We start from the raw sequence: 25330 nt of genomic DNA on the forward strand, positions 1-25330 counted from the left end.
ATAAAGAAAAAACAATGAACAAAAGTGAAGAAAGCCTAAAGGACTTAATGAGACACAATCAAGCAAACCGTTGCACATGACTAAGAGAAGCCAGTTGAAAAGGCTGCATACTGTATGATTCTAAGTCTACGACATTCTGGAAAAGGCAAGAGTATGGAGAGAATAAAAGACCAATGGCTGCCTGATGTTAAGGGAAGAGGAAGGGACGAGTGGGCAGAGCACAAAGGATTTTCAGGGCAATGAAACTACTCTGATACTAAAATGGTGGATACATATTAGTATACATTTGTCTAAACATAGAGTACATACAACACCATGAGTAAACTCTAATGTGAACTGTGGACTTTGGGTGATGATGATGTGTCAATCTAGGTTCATCAATTATAACATACGTACCACTCTGATAAGAGAGGTAGATAACGTGGGAGGCTATGCATGTGTGGGGGAGTAGGTATATCAAAAATCTTTGCACATTCTCCTTAATTTTGCTGTGAACCTAAAACTGCTCTAAAAAAATAAAGTCTACTTTTAAAAAAGCCCTTGAGGCACCTGGGTGGCTCAGGCCGTCAAGCGTCCAACTTTGGCTCAGATCACGATCTCCCAGTTCATTGAGTTTGAGCCCTGCAACGGGCTCTCTGCTGTCAGTGTGGAGCCGGCTTCGGATCCTTTGTCCCTCTTTCTGCAACTCCCCCACTCATGCTCTCTCAAAAATAAACACTAAAAAAACAAAAAAAAGACCTCCATTTCTTGACTCAACACCGTGTCCTTTATTCCACTTTTCAGGGACTCTGTTGACAGGACTTCCTCAGGTAGAAAGGCTATAATGGGGACATAACAAGCTTTGTATTCTGGGGTATAGGGGTTTGCCTCTTATTTAAATATGATAACACTAAGTAGAACAGGTTCTAGTACTGCACATGAACAAAGTGGATTATTTTTATTTTACCTTATGCTCAACTAGCATTCTACTAACCCAAAGCTGCCACCATTTTACAACCACCCATTCTATAGCAGATACTGTATATCCCTTGAAAGCAAAGACTGTGACTTATTATTCATCTTTGTATTTCTATCAGTGACTATGTAATGCTTTCCATATCCAAGATTACGAATAAATACTTGATGGATGTGTTAATGGTTCCTTTAGAAAATCCTTCTAGATAACTCATTTAATTTTTTGTTTATTTTTATTTTTGAGAGACAGAGTGTGAGCAGGGGAGGGGCAAAGAGACAGGGAGACACAGAGTTTGAAGCAGGCTCCAGGCTCTGAGCTGTTGGCACAGAGCCTGATGTGGGACTCAAACTCACAAACTGTGAGATCATGATCTAAGCCCAAACTGGATGTTTGAGCCACCCAGGCGCCCCTAGATAACTCATTATTAAAGGAATATTCTACTTGGCATTATAGCTTACTTGCAGATTTGCATTTTTTAATAAAGTGTGAGATTCATGGAACAAAAAAATAATGAAAATAAAAAATAAAAAAGACCTGAAATCAACAATCTAACTTTACATCTTAAGAACTAGAAAAGGACAAAAAACATCCAAAGTCATGAGAAGGGAATAATAAAAATTAGAGCAGAAATGGAGAACAGAAAAGATCAACAAAATCAACAAACCATTAGCTACACTGAGAAAAAGAGAAAAGACACAACATAAATCTTAAGTGAAAAAAGGACAAGTTACAACTGATACAGAAATAAAAAGGGGTAAGAGACTATAATGAACAAATTATATGCCAACAAACTAGATAACCTACAAGAAATGGATAAATTTCTAGAAACATGCAACCTACCAAGAGTGAATTGTGAAGAAATTAAAAATCCAAACAGACCTAGTAAGGAGACTGAATCAATAATCAAAAATCTCCCAAAAGCCTTGGGACCAGATGGCTTCACTAGAGAAATCTACCAAACAGTGAAACAATTAACAATTCTTCTCAAACTCTTCCCAAAAATTGAGGAGAGAATATTTCCAAAGTCATTCAATGAGACCAGCATTACCCTGATACCAAAATTAGACAATGGTGTTATAACTACAGGCCAATATACCTAATGAGTATTGATACATAAAGTCCTAAGACAAAACACTAAGCAAATCAAGTCCAACAGCACATTAAAAGGATTACATGATCATAATCAAGTGAGATTTCTGGACTACAAGAATGGTTCAACATATGAAAATCAATGTAATTCACCACATTAGGGACAAAAACCAGGATCATCTCAATATGTGCAATAAAAGCCTTTCACAAACCACCTTTTCATGATAAAAAAAAAAAAAACAAAAAAACAAAAAAAAACACCACACTCAACAAAATAGGAAAAGGAAATTACTTCAAAGTAATAAAGGCCATATATGAAAATCCACAGCTTAACATAATATCCAATGGTGAAAAGCTGAAAGCTTCCACTCTAAGAGTTTGTCTTTTTAAGGTTAACTGGAGTATAAATTCACAACACGTGACAATGATACTCATCCAGAAAATACCTGTATTTTTTAAAAGCTCTGAAAATCCAAATGAAATCAGTGAATAGGCCACCGGGAAGGTAGAAGTCTGAATATTAATAGAACTGACTTTGTATATAAATAAGGAAGACAAATGGAAAAGGGAGGTTAAAGGAAAAATGGTTTTATATTTGGATAGGTAAATAGGTAAGTTCTTGAACAAAGGAAACATGATGTACTGTAGAGCAAACACATTTAAAGGAGGTTCCTCTGCGTACTTCAAAGCCTCCAAGGGCGCTTAATAGTTTTGAAATATATAAAACCTTATTCCATTTTAATGTGTGAAGGTAAATCAACAAGGTTTCTGTGTAGAGACAAAGAAGCTTTGTCTTTGAAGCCGTTTAGCCTAACATAGTCTAAAGTACAGCCACAATTTTGCTGAAAGGTGAGACTAAAGAATTTGCTAGTAATTTTTACTTTTCCTGCACTACCCTAAAGAGTTCAACAGGAGCCATAGTTGCTGGCCATGTTTATTTGTCCTTTTCTTTGAACAGGATAACTAAAGATACCGACAGTATTCAATAAAATAAAATAGATGAAACAAATTCTAAGAGACTCCAATACCACATGCTATATTTAACCTAATTTTATTCATGCTTGCCTTGGGATGGGGAACAGATCATTCAGTAAAAACATACAGTAAAAACAAAATATGTCTTATCATGTACAACTTTTAAACTACAATAATGATGTACCTTAATTACTTCCATGCACACAAGTCTAACATTACAATTTGTTTTGTTTTGTTTAAAAATAAACACAGTTAAGACTTCTAGGAGCATTTTATAATAAAGTAATTCCTAATGTTTCTTTGTAGATAGATCAAGCACCTCCAAAATACAAATTCCTATACACAGTGAGCGCTTTACTTAAAATGAATACGAAAGTAAATTAAGTACGTGGACAGCCTTAGGATGAGCCGACATTATATATTCAGCTAAGTAGGCAACAAACCATAGTGCCAAATGGAAAAAGTGTATTTGCAAATAAATTTCAAAAACTAAGTCAACTTTTTATAATTAAATACAGAAAATATACTGATTTTCTAAAATAAATAAGATGTGATGTAGTAACACTTCACTATAAAGAATGCATACCAGAACATTTATAAACGGTGCGTGAATCTTATTAATAGTTTACTACAATAAACGCTGGCTAAATAGAAGTGCATGTGTGAAGCACTATGGATGGTATATGTTTCGCCACATACTTTTGTTACCTTGAGGTAGATAACACATGTGTACCAAATTCGGCATTCATTTTCAGTTGCTGCTGGTATCATGTGTTTTAAGAAATGTGTACAGTATGAAAAACTTGAAAATACTCATGAATGAAAAATGTTTTAGGAAAAAAATAGATATTTTCATGCAATTATGTACAGTCTCACTGTGTAAATTTCAAGGCAAGATTTTGTTTCCTGTAAAACAGATCATTGTTCTATGAGAGAATGTTTTTTACTTGTCTTAGTGCATTTCTTTTGTCTCCTCCTGCATTGCATTATTTTGCTCTATTCTTTATTTTTGTGTGCAAACGACATGCCAGTTAAAATGAAAACCATCTCACATGTAGAAAAAAAGTCTGGATTTTAAAAACCAAGAACTAATAAAATCCTTTCTAAATGACACCATATGATTCAAGTAAAAAAATGACTTAAACACTAGTAATAAAAAAGACAAAACACATTTCATGAAGAATACAAAGAGAAATGTCTGCTGAGTGTTTTAGTTCAGATGTTTCAGAATGCTGCTGTATGTCTTATGAGGAATCTGAGGGGAAGATTTCATAGCAGAAGGTGTTAAGGTGGCCTGGATTGACTTCAGTGGGGACCCAACTGGACTGTGAAACTGCGGGATGCCTATGGATTCGAGCTGCTTGTTAAAGAGGAACTCCCCACTGTTGTTCAGAAATCCTTCCTCATTTCCTCTCTCCCCAAGCTTCCCATCCTCTACTGGCTCAGTTTCTAGCATTTCGGTATCTTCTTTCCTGCTAAAGAACTTGTCCAGGTAACTGGTATAAGTGTTTTCCTTCTCAATTTGTTCATCCTTCCTTACCTCACAACAAAATTGATTTATAAGAAAACAGTCCTCCCCACCACCCACAAACTGGCTATCCCAAGAAGACTGGTACAAGGCTTCTAACTGAGCCAAATTTGCCATGCCTTTTTCCTGTTTTTCTCGGCTTACTGACTTTGATATCAAACTTTTCAATTCTAGTTGGGACACTGAGCTATTCAAGTCATTCAATTTATCAACAACATCAGTAGGTTCATGTTGTGAACTAAGTTGAATAGTTCCTGCAATAAAGGAATCAAAGTCAAATCCCTGATTCTTTTCCCTTTCTTTTTCAGCCAGTTGCTGTGATGCTTCCTCTAGAGCTATCTGGGCTTTAACCAATCCATTCCTTTCACATTTTGACTTGCCTTTCTTATCAGACTTTTCTTTGCTTTGTTCTTTCCAATTGGAAAGATCTATGATAAGCTTGGGTTCATAATAATGGTTAACTTCACTCTCTCTCCAAACTAAGTTATCTAAATAAGATGATGACCTTGTTTTGTAGTTACAAGTATGGCTACACTCCAGATCACAATATTTGTTTTCATGATGATCTGGGTACTGCCAACAAGGCTCGGTAGAGTAATTCGTATCGAAAGCAGGATCCTCCAAATACTTCTCACGATCTCCATCCAAATATTTTCGAGGATCGACTTGTACTTCTTCTTCATCAGTGACATCAGACAGAGCTCTTGGGTCAAGCTGAACTTCATCAATATCAAAGTTGTTATGTATAGGCCAATCATGCTCTGAAAATTGGCAATCGTGGTACCTGAAAAAAATGAATACATTACTGTTAGTGCAGGGCTATGATTTCATTTTCAAATTCACTGAGTGCCTTTTAGGTGAAAGCACTCTGCTAGGTCTATGCAGGGATAACAGGAGCGTAACTCCTAACTTTAATGGAGAGGTAAGATCTATTACTACATAAAGTAATAAAAGGCAATTTTGGTAATTACCAATGAAGCCTATGATTACAACAAAATTCTAAGCCCTCCATTTTTAAATTTAAGATGAAATACCATTTTACACTTATTCCATCTTTTCTTTATTTTTCATCCACCTCAAACACAGCTGCAGATAAACATCTGAGTGACTGGCATGTCTATGGTTCAAGTCCAACAGTTTCATACACAGAAAAAACACTTTGTGGCCACAAAATGAATGTCTCTAATCTTAATCAGGTCTCTTACAGATTTTCACTGTACTGGTACCAAGTCAGACTAGAAAAAAAGGAAGGCTTCCTAGAACTCATAATGAATAGAAAAAAACCTCTCCATGTATAAGCACTACCAAATACGGTATCCTCTTACTGACATAGCACAGCGAGGTGACCATTCATGCCCAAGTAGCAGCAGACTGGGAGACACACACAAATGGTTGGGGGATGGGGAAGAGAGACTAGGAAAGATATTAGAAGACATCTGGTTATGTACCTACTATACACAGGTAGTAGAAATGTTCATGTGGACAAAATGGTCATTGGCAGAGGTGTGTAAACATACAAATACCTGAACATTTTAGGAGGAAAATGCAATGACTTCACAAACTAATTTAATGATTTTTCTTTTAAACAAAGAAATATATGAAATTTTAAAGTTTTACGACTGTCATTAGTGACTTAACACCTAGTGGCTAAATATCAAAATTATCTGAAGATTTTAAACATCGATCTATTATTATATGCTACAACCTTACTTTGAAGCAAAATTATACCTAAATTTCTCCAGAAATTTAGAAATCCTAAAAGAAAGCAGAGGGAAAAAAATCTTTAACTCAAATGTATGATATTATCCATTTTGATATTTTATACTATTCAAAATAGAAAAGTCCCTTATACTGGACCTATGTTAACTGAAGTTTTTTTTTTATTTTTTTAGTGTTTATTATTTATTTTTGAGAGAGACAGAGAAAGACAGAGTACGAGCAGGGGGAGGGGCAGAGAGAGGGAGACACAGAATCCGAAGCAGGTTCTAGGCTCTGAGCTGTCAGCACAGAGCCCAACATGGGGCTCAAACTCACAAACCGTGAGATCATGACCCAAGCCGAAGTTGGATGCTTAACCAACTGAGCCACGCAGATTTCCCCCAGAAGTTAATTTTATGTCATTAGGAAAACAGATTTGAATAGCATATACCATGAATCAAAATAATTGCGATCCTAAGATACAAGAGATTATATGGAAAGATTTGAGACATTATGCAGATACCTTACCGGATTAAGGTTGAGTCTTGTCATCCAACATCTTAAATAGTAACTATTAATATTTAAATTACATAAAGGCTATTCAAAGATATTAAGTTTAGCAGAAACCCCAAGGGACCATCACTAATTATTTTTTTTAATTTACTTATTGTGAGAGAGCGAGCAAGCAAGGGAGGGGCAGACAGAGAGAATCCCAAGCCAACTCTGTACTGTCAGCACAGAGCCCCACACGGGGCTCAAACTTTCAAACTGTGAGATCATGACCTGAGCCAAAATCAAGAGTCTGACACTGAACTGACTGAGCCACCCATCCAGGCGCCCCCATCAGTAAATTTTTAAGAGATCTACATTGTCTTACCATAATTTAAAAATAAAATTCACATAATAAGTGGGCTGTGATCATATAGTAATTAGTACACTGTTGTGAAAATATAATAAATTGTATTTTTCTACCTTAGCATCAATTTACCTTTCCCAGTTATAAATGTGACTATGAGTTTCATCCATAAGCAAAATATCATCAACTTCATCTTCAATATGAAAAGGATGACTGGAAATTGGCTCATCCATTGGAAAAGAATATATGCTCATGTAAGGATGAGAAAGCGCTTCCTCTGCAGTCAACCGATCCATTGGGCTAAATGTCAGAATTTGTTCCAGGAAATCCAGTGCTGCAAAAGAAAGAGATAAAACACCTTAACTGTACTGGAGGTCTGCCAACCAATGTAGGGGAAAAAAAGGGATTATATGATTAAAAGGTAAATTAATTTATCAGTGAAATAAAACTGATTTACAGATTAAAAGGATACCTATTCAATAATCTTAATAAATATTTGCAATGTACCCCAATCTCCTATTATGCTCAGTTACAAAAAAAATATATATATATTAAGTTGAATCACCTGAAACTTCTATTTTTGTCAGTCAAAAATGGGCAAATGACAGCAATTTCATATGGTTCAACCTAATACTATAGGTCGTAATCTCAGCTCTGCAACTCACAAGCTTAACTGAATTACTCCCTAGCTGTCAAGAGCTAGACAGATTAAACTTGAACTTCAGTTTCTTCATGTATAAAATGGGTATACTGACAGATATCTTATAAGGTATAAAAATTAAATGTAAAGCATAGTGTCTAGTGCTTAATAAAAAACACTTTCCCCTTTCCTTCCCTTATCTCACTGACTAGCTGCTATACTATTTTGTTGATCTCTGTCTCACATCAATCACTGAGCCTTCCTAAGCTGCTAACTCAGCCTGAACCACACTGTCACCAGCCTGAAGGTTGCCCTTACACCACCACACACTTGTATGCCTTATGATTTATACCAATCTTCAACTTTGAGTGATTTCCCCCATCTACTTTCTCTGCTCCCTAGCCGTACAGGCCTGATGAAAGCTACATGCAAAATCACACCCACGGCTCACTACAAATTCATACTGTGGAATTGCAATTTGGCCTTTGCTATTATTGCTCAGCAATGTTCCACACCATCTCTTTACACTATCATTCTCAACAGATAAACCCGCTTCACATTTACCTCAATCCCTAGTTCACTATGGCCTGTCACACACTCTTGTATCTTTACCTCTGTCTCTAAGGAAAAGATAATTCTTCCATTTTCAATTCCCGATTTCTCATTAATGTAAACAATAGCTGATTTTTTACAGCCTTTTATATTTTACAAAGTGTTTTCATATACGTTATCTCATTCAATACTCAATCACTCCAATAAAGACTACAGAAACTAAGACTCACTGCTATTCAGGCCCTGCAGCGGCCCAGGGCTGAGGCCTCTTCCTCTCCTCCCCCTTATCCCCCTCTTATCATATTACCCTAATCTAGGAAGTCATTTCACAATACATCAAGCTGTTCTTGGTTGTCTTGCAAAAGAGTCCATCTTAATTAGCCCAGGGACCATGTGTCACAAGGCAAGAGAGACTCTAAGGCACAGTTATGAAGGGCTGACCCAGCACAATCAGAGAGAAGGGAGATACATATCCCAATACACAAGAGGAATATACTCAAATCCCTAGCATTTGGGAACTGTAGGCAGCAGGTGGAAAGAGGAAGAGATAACAAAGAAACTAGCTAGGCTGATCTCCCAAGTGCATGCAATATACACATACATAGACTATTTCCATAATTACAGAAAGTTCTATTGGACAGCACTGCTCTAAAGGAAATAAATCTATTTGCTATGATGGTGTTGAAGTATGCTAAGACATAAAAAAAATTTTGATGTGAGAAAGCAAAAGGGAGGATGAGAGATAAGTATAGGGGGAAATGAAAAAAGATTATTTCATTGAAAGATGAAGACCACTAGGGTTCTGGGGTGCCTGGGTGGCTCAGTCAGTTAAGAGTCCGACTTCGGCTCAGGTCATGATCTTGCGGTCCGTGAGTTAGAGCCCTGCGTCGGGCTCTGTGCTGATAGCTCAGAGCCTGGAGCCTGTTTCGGATTCTGTGTCTCCCTCTCTCTCTGACCCTTCCCCATTCATGCTCTGTCTCTCCCTGTCTCAAAAATAAATAAACATTAAAAAAAAATTAAAAAAAAAAAGACCACTAGGTTCTTAATTGTCTTCATTATTACATGTTAATTCATATGTACTTAATCTTGTTTGGCTTTTTCCTCTGAAGATCATGAACAGAGTGGGAGAAAAGAACATGTATTTCTTATGAAGTCCCCATTGCCTCAGAATGTGCTCTGTTCCAAAAATAAAACTCCAATGTTAAACTTGATTAAGAAGAAACTGGTGTAGAGCACATCTACACAACATATCTTTAGTCATAGGAAATTTAAAAACTCTGCACTGCACTTGTATATAAGCATAGTTCCACTACTTGTGAATACCAAGGATCTTTGGCTGATGGTTAATTAACCCATTATGAAAGACATACATTCAATGCATTATGAATAAATCCCAGCCATCAGGCAAATATTCAAGTTGATTCACAACCAACTAAGACATGGTCCTGACCCTAATGAGGGTAGGGGAAATAGAAGATTCAAGTTTGGCTAGCCTGCAAATGCTTCAACAGCAATGTCCTACATTATTTCTAGCTTGCCTCTTTGGATAAGACACAGCAATAGCGACAAGGACTCAAAGCCAATCAAGGTTATTCCTGAGCAATGTCTCTCAACCTGGCTGAGTGGAGCCACACCTGTAGAGGGCTTTAAAAACAGACACCTGCTCTACTCCCCACCTTACCTCTGAATGCTGACCGAACAGTCTGCATTTTTAAGAAGCTCCCACTTGGGACACCTGGGTGGCTCAGTCGAGCATCGGACTCTTGATTTCAGCTCAGGTCATGCTCCCTGGGTCGTAGCATCAAGCTGAGTACAGAGTCTGCTTCAGATTCTCTCCCTCTCTCCTGCTGCCCCTGTCCCCATCTTGTGTTCTCATTCTCGTTCACTCTCTCTCTCAAAAAAAAATTCTCCCACAGAGGATTCTGAGGCACAGTCCAATGCTACGTGACTACTGTTCAGTTACGAAAAAGGGTGTCATGACATGGCTACAAGGTCAGGAGCAAGACAGCGCACTGGAATCTGAATGTGAAGATAAGACTTGAAGACTGGTTAGGAATGTAGAACTATTGAAAAGGAAGCCTACAAAACCTGCTGAAATTAAATACAGCTGCTTCCTCATTACTTAGGCATTTACTATATAGGTTCTAAGCACAAGTGAAGAAAACAAAATGTCATTATGATATCCCCATCCAGTGCCTATTTCTCAAAACACTTGCTACTTTAAAACACTTTGATACACACTAACCCAAACCACATATAGTGATCAGAGTGGGTAACATGAATAATGGATATGTAATTAAGAGAAACAACTATATATCCCTAACTTGATTCATGAGAGAACTATACAATACTGACATCGATGTATCTTAATATGGTAATTCTTAAAAATATAAGACACAATCAACTTTTAAGAAAGATTTTCCTTATGTCCAATGCTCATCCTTAAAAAAATGTTATCCTGGGGCACCTGGCTGGCTCAGTCAATACAGCATGCAACTCTTGATCTGGGGGTTGAGTTCGAGCCCCACATTGGGTGCAGAGATTATTATCTTACTACAGGTAACCACTACAAGAGTTAAAGACTTTTGTATATTATTTATATCAACAAATCCTGAAGACATGTCACTCTTTTTTGAAACAAAAAATTATTGTGTTAATGGTCAACAAAGTTTTGATTCTAAGTTCCTACCCCTTTCAAGCTTGCACAAATTCTCATATTTAGCACCTAATATTCCGAACACGAACCTGCAAACTCTAATGTAATGTGTTTACTCATATGGAGTTTTGCTCTTTCCTCTACTTCCTTGCCCAGAAGCCTTTGCTTTCTCCCAACTCAATTCACTTTCATATGTAAATAACATGCATATTCATACCCAACTTATCATATAACCCTCACAGAACATTTTAGCTTAATGAGGGACAGTGTTTCTAGATGCTCACCTATGCCAGAGAATCAGAGGTGCAAGCTAAAAAAGTAGATGGAGTTAGAACCAGGAGAGGGGTTCAGTTTATTCAATCTGAAAAATTATTCAGAGGAACAAAGAAAGATATCCCTCTCTAAGAGTCAGGGAAAGGGAAAGTAAGGGTTGAAATTTTAGATATATCTTAATGTCTAAAGACTTTTTGGGAATATAGAGATCCTGCTTGCATGCATGCATGTGCACACGTGTGCACGCACATGCACACACACACCCCATTACATGATGGTTACTCTTGAGTAACAATACCTTCTCGACTAATTCCTGGAAGCAGCTGAGTTAAAGGTTTGTGTGGCTCAGTCATGTCATTTCTAATGTAAACTGGAATTACGCTGAGAAGCTCCTGACGATCTTCCTCATGTACTACAGGAATAGATTCTAAAATCAGCTGCATCTGTTCAAGTTCATGTGCACCTGAAATTAGATAAACATCAAATACAATATAAACATATTCCTCAATGCTTACTTATTTGCAAAAGACATTCTAAAATTATAGGAAACTAACTTAAATACTGTAATGACCACTGGGAGGAAAACGGTTTTAACTGAATCCTTAATCAGCATGTTTCTTTACTTTGAATATCATCAATCTACTCAAAAAGCAGATCTATTCCGATTTCAGCTCACTGACATATTTACTTTTGGCTGCTTTGTTGCCATAAGAAACTGACCCTTTATGTTTAGCCTTAAATTAAGGCATCATAAAGTAGTGAAGAAAGCAATGAACTGGGATTCAAGACACATGGATTCTAGTCGTGGCTGTATCGCTAATTAACTGGCTATACCTCTGGGCATACTTAAGATGATAAAGGCTTCATTTCATCACCAGTAAAAAGGATGGCTGGACCAGATCTGCACAACAATAAGCTTTATAGTTATAGGTTATGCTCAGGTAGCCATTTCAGAACCAGTACTAAAGAAATAAAAGCAGGAAGAGGTGCCTGGGTGGCTCAGTAGGTTGGGTGCCCAACTTTGGCTCAGGTCAGGTCATGATCTCACAGTTTGTGAGTTCGACCCTGTGTTCAGATCTGTGCTGACGGCTCAGAGCCTGGAGCCCGGAGCCTGGAGCCTGTTTCGGATTTTTTGCCTCCCTCTCTCTCTCTGCCCTTCCCCTACTCACACTCTGTCTCTCTCAAAAATAAATAAGCATTAAAAAACTAAATAAATAAAAGGGGGAACTTTAAGCTAAATGGTGACTAAAGAAAACCATTCAGTTTGCCTTTCCACGAATTTCTAGAATCCATTCAATCTCCCAAATTTTTCTTGGGGTTCCTACTATGAGCAAGGTACTTTAAAATACAGCTATGAGGGCACCTGGGTGGCTCAGTCGGTTAAGTGGCTGACTTGGGCTCAGGTCATGATATCACCGGTTTGTGAATTTGAGCCCCATGTTAGGCTCTTTGCTGCCAGCTCAGAGCCTGGAGCCTGCTTTGGATGCTGTGTCTCCCTTGCTTTCTTCCCCTCCCCAACTCACAATCTCTCTCAAAAATAAACATTAAAAAAAAAAAAGTTAAAAGAAATACACCTATGAAACAAAAAAGACCAAACCTCTGTCTTCACGGAGCTTACAATCTAGTGGAGAAAAACAGATAATAACTCTGTCAACATTTATGTCAAATGCCATGAAGAAAAATAGAGTAAGCAGGGAGGATAAATAGCAGTGTTGGGGCAGGATTATTAACTTATGCAGGATGACCAAGGAAGGCCTCCTTCCTTGGAAATGCTGAAAATTAAAGAAGTTGGAGAACACACCATGCATTCATATGGAGGAAAGGAGTTACAGAAAGATGGGGAAAGGCCCAAAGGCCCATAGGAGACAGAGGGCTTGTCCAAGAAACAACAATTAGTTAAGTGTAGCTGAAACAGAATGGCTGCAGAGAATAGAAGATAAAGTCAGAATGGTACCAGAACACAAAGGGTATGCTTTATCCTGAATTTGATAGGGAGACATTACAGAATTTCAAGTAGAAAAATGGCATGTTCTGATTTATGTTTTCAGAGAAATACTATGGCTACTATGTGGTAATTAGGCTACAGACAGCAAATATTAAAGCAGGAAAGACAGTTAAAAATCCTGCAATAGACCAGGAGAGACACAGTGGTTGACTGAACCACAGGGAGGTGGGAAGCTAATAGAGATAATAACAAGCAGTTAGATTCTGAATATATTTCAAAGGAAGAGTCCACAAACTCTGTACTGACCAAAGTGAAAGATGAAGCCAAGATGTTTGCCTTGGCAACTAAAAAGTGGATTTGGTTTACACAGATGAGGAAGACAGCAGAAAAAGAAAGGAGGGAGAAATACCAGTTCAGTTTTGGATAGGTTAAATTTGAGATGGTATTAGACATTTCAGTGGGTGTCTTTTATTGCTCTGTTCATTTGAGGCCTCTATCTAATAAACATCTCCCTCATGCTGCTTTTGTTGAATGGCTCACAAATTTACCAATAAAGGAGAAGAGAATTAAAACTGGATCTTTCAAATCATTTTACATATAATTCTCATTAACTGTTTAAAGTTTACATGGGTGTAAGATCAAAATATTGTTATTTAAAGGTGTTGTTTAATCCAATTATTTTTATTGCTATACTTGAACAATTCTGAATATGTTGAATGAATAATCAATATAGCATTAAGTTCTGACCCCATTTCAAATGACTTAGAGCATGATATAACAATTATAAACAAGCTAGTTTTCCTGATAAAATATTCATTATTGTGGCAGCATTAACATATGTCCACAAATTTGGGTGCCTGGCTGGCTCAATCATTAGACCATACAACTTTTGATCTCAGGATCCTGAGTTCAAGCCCCTCATTATGTGTAGAATCCACTTTATTTTATACTGTTTTCACGTTTATTTTTGAGAGAGAAAGATACTGAATGTGAGTGGAGGAGGAGCAGAGAGACGGGTAGATGCAGAATCTGAAGCAGGATCCAGGCTCTGAGCTGTCAGCACAGAGCCCAATGCAGGGCTCGAACTCATTAACTATGAGATCATGACCCGAGCCAAAGTCAAACACTTAACCGACTGAGCCATGCAAATGCCTTGTAGAACCCACTTAAAAAAAAAAAAAAAATGTCCACAAATTTTTTGGTACTCTTCCCTTCAAAAGGTGGAATCCAACTTCCCTCCCTTTGAGTGTGAGGTATACTTAGATGACTTATTTCTAATGCATAAAATAAAGCTGAAATGACAGTGTGTCACTTTTGAGTCTAGGTCACAAAAAGACATGCTGCATTTAGGGTCAACTGGTTTTTGACAAGAGGGCCAAAATAATTCAATCAGAAAGAATAATGTTTTCAGCAAATGGTGCTGGAATAACTGGGTATCTACATCCAAAATAATAAAGTTAAATCCTACCTCACACCATATACAAAAATTAGCCCAGAATGGATCACAGACCTAAATTCAAAAACTAAAACTATAAAATTCTTAGGGCTCAGGCAATAATTTCATGTATATGACACCAAAAGCAAAAGTGACAAAAGAAAAAAAATAGATAAAATAGACCTCATCAGAACTAAAATCTTTTGTTTCCAAAGACACCGTCTAGAAAGTAAAAAGAGAACCTGTGGAATGGGAGAAAATATATTCAAATCATTTTTCTGATTAAATGATTTGTATCCAGAATATATAAAGAACTCTTATACCTCAAATATAAAATACAAACAACCCAATTTAAAAATACGCAATGGAGGGGCACCTGGGTGGCTCAGTCGGTTAAGTGTCCAACTTCAGCTCAGGTCATGATCTCATGGTTCATGGGTTTGAGCCCCACGTTGGGCTCTGTGCCGACAGCTCAGAGCTTGGAACCTACTTTGGATTCTGTGTCTCCCTCTCTCTCTGCCCCTTCCCCTGCTCATGCTCATGCTCTCTCTCTCTCCAAACATAAACATTAAATAATTAAAAAACAAAAATATGCAATGGATCTAGATAGTTCTCCAAAAATGACACATTGTCAATAAACACACACTCAACATTATTAGTCATTAGGTAAATGCAAATCAAAACCACAATAAGATACTACTTCATATTCAAAAAGAATATAAGACAGACTACATTTTAATTAATGTTGGTGAGAATGTGGAAAAATAGAACCCTCATACACCGCTGGTGGGAATGTAAAGTGTTACAACCACTTTGGAAAATGGTCTAGCATTTCTTCAAAAAGTTAAACATAGAGTTATCATATGACACAGTAATTCTACTCTTAAGTATATACAAATCCAACAGAATGGAAAACATAAAACTACACAAAAACTGTTCACTGATGCACATGGTAGCATCATTAACAATAACCAAGAAGGACAAATAACCCAAATTTCCATAAAGTGCTGAATGTATAACCAAAGTGTGGCACATACACAGAGTGGAATTATTTAGCCACAAGAAGAGGACATACTAATACATGTTATAACATGGATGAACCTCCAAAATATTACATTAAGTGAAAGAAGTCAGTCACAAGGCCACTTGTTATATAACTTATTTACATGAAATACCCAGAACAGGCAAATCTACAGAGAAATAAAGTAGCTTAGTGTTTGCCAGGAGCTAGAAGAAGGGGGAAATGGAAAGTAACTGCTAATGGTTACAGGCTATCTTTTAGGGGGGACAAAAATATTCCAAAATTAGATGGTAATACAATCCTGTGAATATGCTACAAAATACTGAACTGTATATCTTAAATGGGTGAAGTGTATGGCATGTGAATTACATACTGATAGGACTTTTTTTTTTTTTTTTTAAGATACAGAAGCTTTCTCCTTGCTCTCTTTTGGATCATTCATTCTGGGGGAAGCCAGCTTCATGAAGCCAACATAATGAAGACATTCAAGCAATCCTATAGAGAAGACCATATGATGACAAACTGAGCCCTCCTAATAAGTCATGCGAGTAAGCTATCTACAAGTGGATCTTCCTGCCCCAGTCAAGCCTTCAGATGACTGCAGACCTAACCAACACCTTGACTAAACAAATCTGAGTTAGAACCACCCAATGAAGTCACCTCCCAATTCCTGACACATACAAAGTATGAGATAATAAATGTTTGTTGTTTAAGCAACTACATTTTGAGACAGTTGGTCATACAGCAACAAATAATACAGTAATTATTTTACATGTTGGAAGGTACTTGAATACCAGGAATATAACCTCCAGTTACAGTATTGTTTCTAGGAAAAGATTCAATCCACTCAAGCATTTAGTTTCCAGGAATAACTGGTATTTTCTCAGTTTTCTAAATTGAAATTCAATCACTATCAGACATATCAGAAGAAATTTCAGATAAATTTAGGGGGAAAACTACAAATGATTGGTCAATGTTACGTAAGCTGAGTAGTGCAAATGTCAGCATTAAAAAAGAAAAGTAAGGGCATTCAGTCATACCATCCTTTCTTCAATAGTGTTCTCCTATGCACCCTTATCTTTCTTTTATTAATTCTTCTTTTGTAAGCAGACCCTGCCCTTTCTTCTGCTCTTAGCATAATCTGGGAGTGGTGGGAGGGCCACTCTAAGTAAGATTGGTTAGAGAGAAAAACAATAATGTCCAAAGAGAGAAAAGACCTAAATCACCATCATGTCACTTCTCTAACTAAAAAATCTTCAGTACCTTACTACTTCCTGGTTTTCCAAATGGAATTCTTCTGCCTACTTCCTAAGTATTCTGGCCCCATCTTAACTAGACATAGATATCTTCATTATTTGACACCTTGCTTCCATCCAACTTTTTGCACCAATTCTTGCATGTACACGATTTCTGTCATCAAACTTTTCTCACTGATTCAGGTTCATACCCTCATTTACATTACCAATTTTTTCTTTCTCTTCCTCTCACCAAAATTCTTCACTATTCCTATGTAGTGAAAAATCTCATAGCATCAAACTCATCAAAAAATTCCTTGTTTCTGAAAGGTCAAAGGAGTCAAGCAACAGGACACGGCAGTTCAGGCAACAGGGATGATAGTGGACAAAGAATTACTGGGTTTTCAACAATAGCTAAAAATTTTGACTACGAGTGACAAATACTGACAGCATTCTACAACTCAGGTATCATTTACCACAGATTACCAACAAGTATTATAAATCTAAAAATACAACATTATGTTTGGGGTGCCTGGGTGGCTCAGTTGGTTAAGCATCTGACTCTCGATTTTGGCTCAGGTTTCTCATGGTTCATGGGATGGAGTCCCACATGGGTCTCTGCACTGACAGGGTGGAGCCTGCTTGGGATTCTCTCCCAGCCCCACCTCCCGTCCCTCCCTTGCTCACACTATCTCTTTCAAAAAAAGACATTTTACAAAAAAACACACAACATTATGTTTAAGTTAAATACAAAAGAACACTAAAATTCTGACTATATTTGCTGTGTGAACAATTCAGTGAATATATAAGTTTTTTAAATTTTTTAAATATTAAAAACACCATTTTCTCTCCTAATATTCCAGACTACAATTGTTTTAAATCTTATGTAATTCTTGCTTCATAGATACATGCAAAATTATTTCTCTTTTGGATAATTTTCCATATATTTTAAAATCTCTAACCTGCAAAGAGGGTTTTACCAGTCAGCATTTCAGCAAAGATGCAGCCTGCAGCCCACATATCAATGGCTTTAGTATAATTATTAGGAGAAAGTAAAAGACGTGGAGACCTGTACCATTTAGTAACCAATCCTTCAGAAAGATGACCCTGAAAAAGAAACAAAAACATAGTTCAGTTTTTTTCTTTAGCTGAAGAACAGTACAAAACTTGAATCCCTGATCTTAAAAACGAAACAAAACAAAAAACAATAAAAACGAATTGTGAGATCCTAACAAAATACACTTGGTTTCTGTATTTTTAAGGCGCTTATACTTTTCTGGCTAAATAGGAGCTTAAACTCCCCCTGGGGTATATAATCTATAAGATGATGTTCACATGAAGTCTGCTGACCAAAATATACTGTAAGAATTTAGTGCTGATTCTAGGTCACACTTTCAAAACATGTTTCAAAAGAGGAGCTATTTTTCACTTCAGGTCTTAATTAAGGAGCAGGCATGTTTCAAATCAATGAGGGAAACGTAGAGAAGAACACCAAAGGTGCTACTTCTAAACTAATGCCAAGCTCCTTACTGACAACCCAGGGGACTGGCTCTACTACATATCCCACTCTTAACCAATTTTGCTACTTTACATTTATAAAGCATTTAACAAAAACAGTTATACATATATTGTGTTACTTCAGCCTCAAAACAACCTTGAAAAATTATGAAGGTAGATGTTAACTAGGGGTTCTTTATAACCAAAGCAGCTCCACTTTAATATTTTAAAGATCAGGATCCCACAGATAATTTCATTTGAAAACTAAAAGACCAAAGTTCAACTCAGAAAATACTAACTTCTTCTATGAAGGCAAAAGGTTACCTAAAGTACAGTTACTATGAATCCCTTTAGCTATTCTTACTTCCCATTTTATCTTCATGCAAATTTAGATAGCAAACTAAATTAAGTGTGCCTAAATAAGGCATAACAGAATACTAGAGACTCAAAGGGACACAAGACATAAAAGTTCAAATAGCATCCCCTCTTAACTTCAGATAGAACCACAATTCTGCCCTACACACTTAAGAATATATCCCACTTTTAAATAAGGGAGAGTTTCAGTTATAATAAATAATCATACACTTTTAAGAATTTTTATGTAATTAGGATCCCACTCCACCTTCCTTTTAAACACAGATTCTGACTGAAAGATCTGTATCAGAAAAAAAAAAGGTACCATGTAAAGTTTAACACAGTTAAGGAAAAACATCTGTCATAATATAAAAGAAAATACAAGACCTATTCCTGATGATACACATCAGTTTAAAGATCTGTCTCAGCTGGCTTTGCACCTACCTTATGGGAATAATGGGGATCCATGATCCGTGCAAGACCAAAGTCACCTATCTTCAGCACCAAGTCTTCAGTATTAATGAAAAGATTAGCTGGTTTGAGATCTCTGTGCAGTACGTTTGCAGAGTGAATATATTTGAGCCCACGTAGCAGCTGATACATGAAAAGTCTGGCATGCTCTTCCAGTAAAGGGCCCTGCTCCAGCACATTAGCCAAGTCTGTCTCCATGTACTCCTGAACAATGTAAACACTGTTCAGTTCGGTAAGAGAGCCCACATCGTCTGTTAACTGGCTTCCACTAGGACCAAGAATTTCAAACACTTTCACAATGTTATCATGGTCAAGTCTTCTAATAATTTTGATTTCACGTAGAGCATGTTTGACACTTTGGGGATCAGTAAGGACAATTTTCTTGATGGCTACTCTTTTGTCACAGTCATTGTCTACAGCAGAAAAAACCAAGCCATTGCCTCCACAACCCAATGGTTTTAAGTCCATATACCTAGAGCCCAGATCAAAACCATGAATGTTCATGAGACTTTCAAATTTCTCTGCCATTTTGAAACCTCTACTATTGCCTTTTCCTTTCGAATTGTTGAACTTGTGTAAACAAGGAAGAAAACTGACATCAAAAGGAAAGATCTTTCAAAAAAGGAAAAGAAAAATAATTTTGCTTCCACAGCAAGATGATTTCTTGATGTTCATTGCATATGCCAACCAGGCCCGTTGAGTTCCCCTTAGATTTAAAGCTCAAAAAGCTCTACTCATATTGAGAATTAAAAAGATTGCAGTACTCATAGTTCAAGAAAGGGGCAGCAACTCTGCAGACATTTACAGAAAACACTCAAGAAACTCAAACGGAATGAAATGACATACTATGCACTCAGATTTACTGTGCTAAACGATTTAACATTTAACAAAAATGTGAATAAATATGCACACAACAGGCTTCTATGAACATTCTCCTCACAGTGCAGATACATTCAGTGTTGGACTGGTCCTGAGCAGCATCATTCTAAGGTGCTGGTAAGCACTATTTCCGTTTTGCCTCTTTTCTTCCTTTGTTGCTGTGTATTTCAACAGGAAGCCCTGGTGGCTGTTGGTTAACAGAAGATGTCTTTTGTTAGTGATCAGGTGGCTCCAGCTCACCACAATCACAATCAAAGCTACCGTCCATCTTACTCTGATACAACCTAGAGGATGAGAAAAAAGAAGGAAAGAGTCACCATTGCAGGAAATGCTCTTCTTACACCTTTGTTAAATGACACTAACTGAGCATTTAGCTATAAACAACTACTGGTACATTGAACTTATTTATTTATAGTCACCAAATGGAAAGATGACCCTCAATCAAAAATAGCTATCCATGTTGTAAGCAATTCACATGTACTAGCTCCGACTCTAGATCCCACCATACTAGATACTTTATAGTATTTACAGTCATTAGGTTGTATCTTCTTAAATGCCAATGAATGAAGGAAGGTTCATAATTGTTTTACAGAGCTCTTTAGAACTTTTTGAGGACAACATTAGTAACATTTCCCTAAAACAAACAAAAAAACTTAATGAGCCTGCAATGTGTTAGTCTTTGTTAAAAAACATGTTTACTTATTAACTATGCCAATGGATATCGAATAAACAAAAATCTAATAGTACAAATAAGAAATCTGCAGAGCATGCTCTTCAGTTTACAAAAGAGTGAACCTGAACAGTGAATAAACCAATAAAGGTGTTTAACTCTACCGGTAATTAGAAAAATCAAATTATTCAAGAAGAAAACATTTCAGATTAGAAAAACATTTTTAAGAGTTGCTAATATCAAATCTGAGAAGGAATGTGGAAAAACAAGGACTTTCATACAATATTCGTGAGTTTAAATGAGTAAAAGAATGAGAAAGAGCACTCTGGAATAAATAAATATGTATATGAATAAGTAGCATACCTATGATTTGGTCATTTTTCTTCAAAAAACATTCCCTAGAGAAATACTTGCAAATGAAAAAATGCCCACTTTTTTTTGTAGTGGCAAAATATTAAAAACAGCCTAAACTTTCAACAATTGGAGAATAAATGAACTATATTCATATAGGGAACCACTATATAATAGTAAAAATGAATAGATGGTTGAAATCGCCATACACTCAATTTAAAAAAGCAAACTCAAGATAGAAACGGACATGCTGAAACCAGTTATTTCAGGTTCATAAACAGGCACAATGTTACTTTATATATCTATGTCTATATAGATATAAATACAGATATATGGCAAATGTATTAAAAACATGATTGGTAAGTAACAAATTCATGATAATCATTACTTTGAGCAATGAGAGAAGGGATTACCATCAGGGTGGGGTTACACAGTATGCTACAACTACATCTTTAATTCTTTTTTAAAAATATGTATGGAGGCATGACAAATTATTAAGAATTTAATAGAACTGGGAGGTATGTATGTGAAGAGCTCATATAGTGGGGGAAGACTGGCTGACAAATAAGCAAAACACGGATGTCAGATGGCAATAACTGATGTAAGGAAAATAAAAGAGAAAGGCCACAGGGAGAGTGGTTTGGGAATGTCTCTAGTGAGGTGATATTGACAGCAAAGCCCCAAAGCAGGTGGGCCTCAGGGGTGCTGTGTGGGAGTAACTGTTGTGGACAGAAGGGCTAGCACATCAAAGCCCCTGAGGGTGAGTATGTGTCTCCTGTCTGAGACACAACTAGGTGGCCAATGTAGTAGCTCATTTAATGCATGTAATACAGGCTAACTCTTTTTTTTTTTTTTTTCCGATGCAAAAGCAAAGAGCCTTTATTCGAGCTAGCTCGAGCTCAATCCCTTACCTGCACCGACGCAGCGGTGAGATACCAGGGAAAGACCAGGCTAACTCTTATATGGAAAGGCTTGTTTTTGCTGCTTTTTGATCTAATAGCTGGCAAAGGTGTACGTACAGTGTTATTTTCTGAATGGGTCTGAAGAAATTGGAAGTGGGACAAGTGCAATATTCATTTATTCAAAGGACTAATCATTTAAAGGCAATGACAAACATGAAATAAAGCAGTCCATTCTGAACTTGAATTATGTGACAACTTTCAATCACCTTCAGCTGTGGCTTAAGAGAACTGCTAGCACTCTCAAACACATGAGCTGTTTCACAAGTAGTGAAGCTTTTGTACAATAGGGAATCTGCCTTTATTTCCTGCCTTCTTCATATTGCCACATACCTCACATGTGGAAATACAAGATTCTGAAAAATATAAGGTACAGCTACTTGCCACAATCTGAGCAAACCACTTTCAAGAAATCCACAAACATTATAACTGTGTGAAAGAGAAACTGATGATACTGATAACTCAGAGTCTAGATAAAGAATCCTTATGGCAACAATTTCACAAAAATTGATATTTACTATCACTGAGTTCTTTTAGTAAATATGAGCACTTCGTGTATCTGATTAATGTTGTCAACAACATTAATAGCCTAACAGCTTTGTTTTACTCTAACAGGGATAGTTTCTTCTCTTTGCAAGCTTTTGTCTGCTTCTCAGAAATCAAGGAAAAAAACAAACAAGCAGACTCCGAAAGATTCTGTACCTTACCAGTTTGTGCAAAACATTTTAAAGTTAAAGTCTGCAAACAAACTTTTGAATTAAAGAATGTTTCAATTTTTAAAAGGCTTTAATTAATACTATCTCCCCTTCCCCTCAATTTTTTCTAGTTGTATACATCTTGGTACTTCCAATTCTCTACCAAATATCCTTTAAAAAACAGTACTTTTTTAATTTATTTTTTAGAAAAAGGGAGAAAGAGAGCACATGCGAGTGACAAAGACAGACAGAATCTTAAGCAGGCTGCTCAGCCCACAGCCTGACACAGGGCTCAATCCTATGACCCTGGGATCATGACCTGAGCCAAAATCAAGGGTTGGACCTTCAACCGACTGAGCCACCCAGGCGCCCCTAAAAAAACAGTATTTTTTTAAGGCACCAATATTTCTGAAATTTTACATTTCCAGTCTCCACCCGAAACAGAATGTTTGTTTCATACTTATCTTCTTGCCCTTGTGTAGACAATTCCTTAAAGCTCACTCAACTTTTAAGTTTTCTATAAATGTACATTTTAAACTCAGTTCTACAGACTTGACATACAGAAAAATCTCTAAGCACTCTCTTAAGCTTCTAGTTCACTAGTAGAGCAATCATAGTCAAGCGCAAATAAGTTAGCTTTGCTAAAAGTGACACCGCTATTATTGGACAGAATAGCACTATAACAGGAACTGCAGCCAGATGACTGGAGAGTCATGAGAACGCCAAGATCTCCACTCAAGGCCTCCACCCACATCTGCTCCCTTTAAATCGTAGTGAGACCCAGAAGCATCACAGACCAAAAACTACAAGGATGACAATGCCTTTTCAGATATCTGTGACTGGTCAGCACTTACAGGGGTAGACAGTGGGTAAAAAATCATATTGGGGAAGGCAAGGACTTGTAACCAACCTGAGAATCACAGAGTCCTCATTATAGATTCAGATGATGACTATACTGAAAGACTTGAACAGACTTTACAGAAATATGAGACCATTCTAGTGAAAGAAAGGAATGTTAATCACCAAAACTATAATTCTACAGTGAGGATTACACTAATAAAAACAATGGGGGGGGGGGGGGGGAGTAAAGCTATTCTTGCCCAGTGATCTACCTCACTGCTCTGTACTAGTCTTTAAAATCCTTCAATATCCATTGGACCAAAAGCTATTGGAGCAGGTTTTCATCCAGGAGCTTGGAAAGTAAGCCCACCTTAATCAGTAAGTTGGAGATAACGCTATACTTCTGCAAGATAAAGTGGATCCACTAAATGTTTCCAATTCATTCATGCTCCTTTCAGCAAGTATTTACTAATTATATGCTATGTACCTGTAAATATACTAGGTACTGGGGGTAAAATAGTAAGTAAAAACAGACTTGTGCCTTGACCTCATGGGGTTTACAGTATGATTGGAAACAAACAATAAATAAAAGGAAAAAAGAGGAAGGCAAAAGGGGACAAGTGGTACCAAGGAATGGTACAGGATGCTGAGAACCTGCACACTGGGGGATCTGACCTAATTAAAGAGATCTGGATATATGCCTCTGGAAGCCACAAAAAGGCAGAGGCCTCCCATGCTCACTCTTAGTGACCATGAATACAGTTTCCTCCTTATCACCCTGATACAAATCCTGATGTCTCCAACTACCTCCATCTTATAGGTCAATCATGGAGTTCTTTGGCCTGAATAAAAGCATGCAGTTACAACTTAACTGGACCAGCAGATTACTGCTCAGAGCACCCTCCATCCATATCAACAATCTCTAGAAATGTCCTATTTATTCCATTTCCTCTACCATCTTTCATGTTTAACTTCATAAAAATAAAGTTCAAGGCCTAGACTCAGGAAAAGATACATATTCCTTCTTCATTTCCACATACTTCAAGGGAGGAAAAGGAAAACTAAGATGGGACAGTAAGTAACTTAAAATAAACCTTCCCAGCATCCTTCTAATTTCTCTACCTCCAAATGTTACCCACTCCTACCAAACCCAGTGCTGATACTGTGTTGCCTGGAGAGGGATCCTTAATTAATTTAAATTTTAATTAACATTAGCCAATGTTTTGTTTTGAACAACAACTAGGTAAATAAAATGAATTACAAGGAATGATTTATAAGAATAAAGATGGCTTAAAGCATAAGAGACTCTGAAAAACTGAGAACAAACTGAGGGTTGATGGGGGGTGGGAGGGAGGGGAGGGTGGGTGATGGGTATTGAGGAGGGTACCTTTTGGGATGAACACTGGGTGTTGTATGGAAACCAATCTGACAATAAATTTTATATATTGAAAAAAAAAAAAGAATAAAGATGGTTTTATGCTTTACCTTTGGTCTTCAATGATCCACCATATAACAGAAATAAGTCTTCTATGTAGCCTAGTTTGGGTACCAGCTTCCTACATTTATGACAGTTCCCTGAAACTTGCATTGGCCACACAGATCTCCTCAAGCACTCCTTTCTTCCCTTAATCATCCTGCTTTCTGTCACTTAGCCTACCGCCAAGCCAAGAGAAATACAGGCAATGTGAGTCAAGCCTAAGAATATTCAGTAAACTTATAAAATGACAAAGAAAGAAATAAAACAGTTAAATAAATA

General features: G+C 37.0%; 1 protein-coding gene across 3 annotated transcripts in view; it reads right to left on the reverse strand.

Moving 5' to 3' along the window:
• Positions 1–3079: 3079 nt before the first annotated feature.
• MAPK6 (mitogen-activated protein kinase 6) overlaps positions 3080–25330 on the reverse strand; it is a 36329-nt gene continuing 14078 nt past the window's right edge. For 2 of the 3 annotated variants that reach the window (XM_011282866.4, XM_023255350.2), the window contains exons 2-6: positions 19154–20343; positions 17821–17965; positions 11521–11685; positions 7234–7435; positions 3080–5331 (exon numbers count right to left, since the gene is read on the reverse strand). In XM_011282866.4, coding sequence (XP_011281168.1) covers positions 4230–5331; positions 7234–7435; positions 11521–11685; positions 17821–17965; positions 19154–19708 — 2169 coding nt within the window. In that variant the 5' untranslated portion in view covers positions 19709–20343 and the 3' untranslated portion in view covers positions 3080–4229. Of the gene's footprint in view, positions 5332–7233; positions 7436–11520; positions 11686–17820; positions 17966–19153; positions 20344–25059; positions 25193–25330 lie in introns of those variants that run through there. The other variant, XM_019832410.3, reaches the window with a different exon arrangement.

The sequence above is a fragment of the Felis catus genome, chromosome B3 (genome assembly GCF_018350175.1).
Source record: "Felis catus isolate Fca126 chromosome B3, F.catus_Fca126_mat1.0, whole genome shotgun sequence".
In the NCBI taxonomy this organism is placed as follows: domain Eukaryota; kingdom Metazoa; phylum Chordata; class Mammalia; order Carnivora; family Felidae; genus Felis; species Felis catus.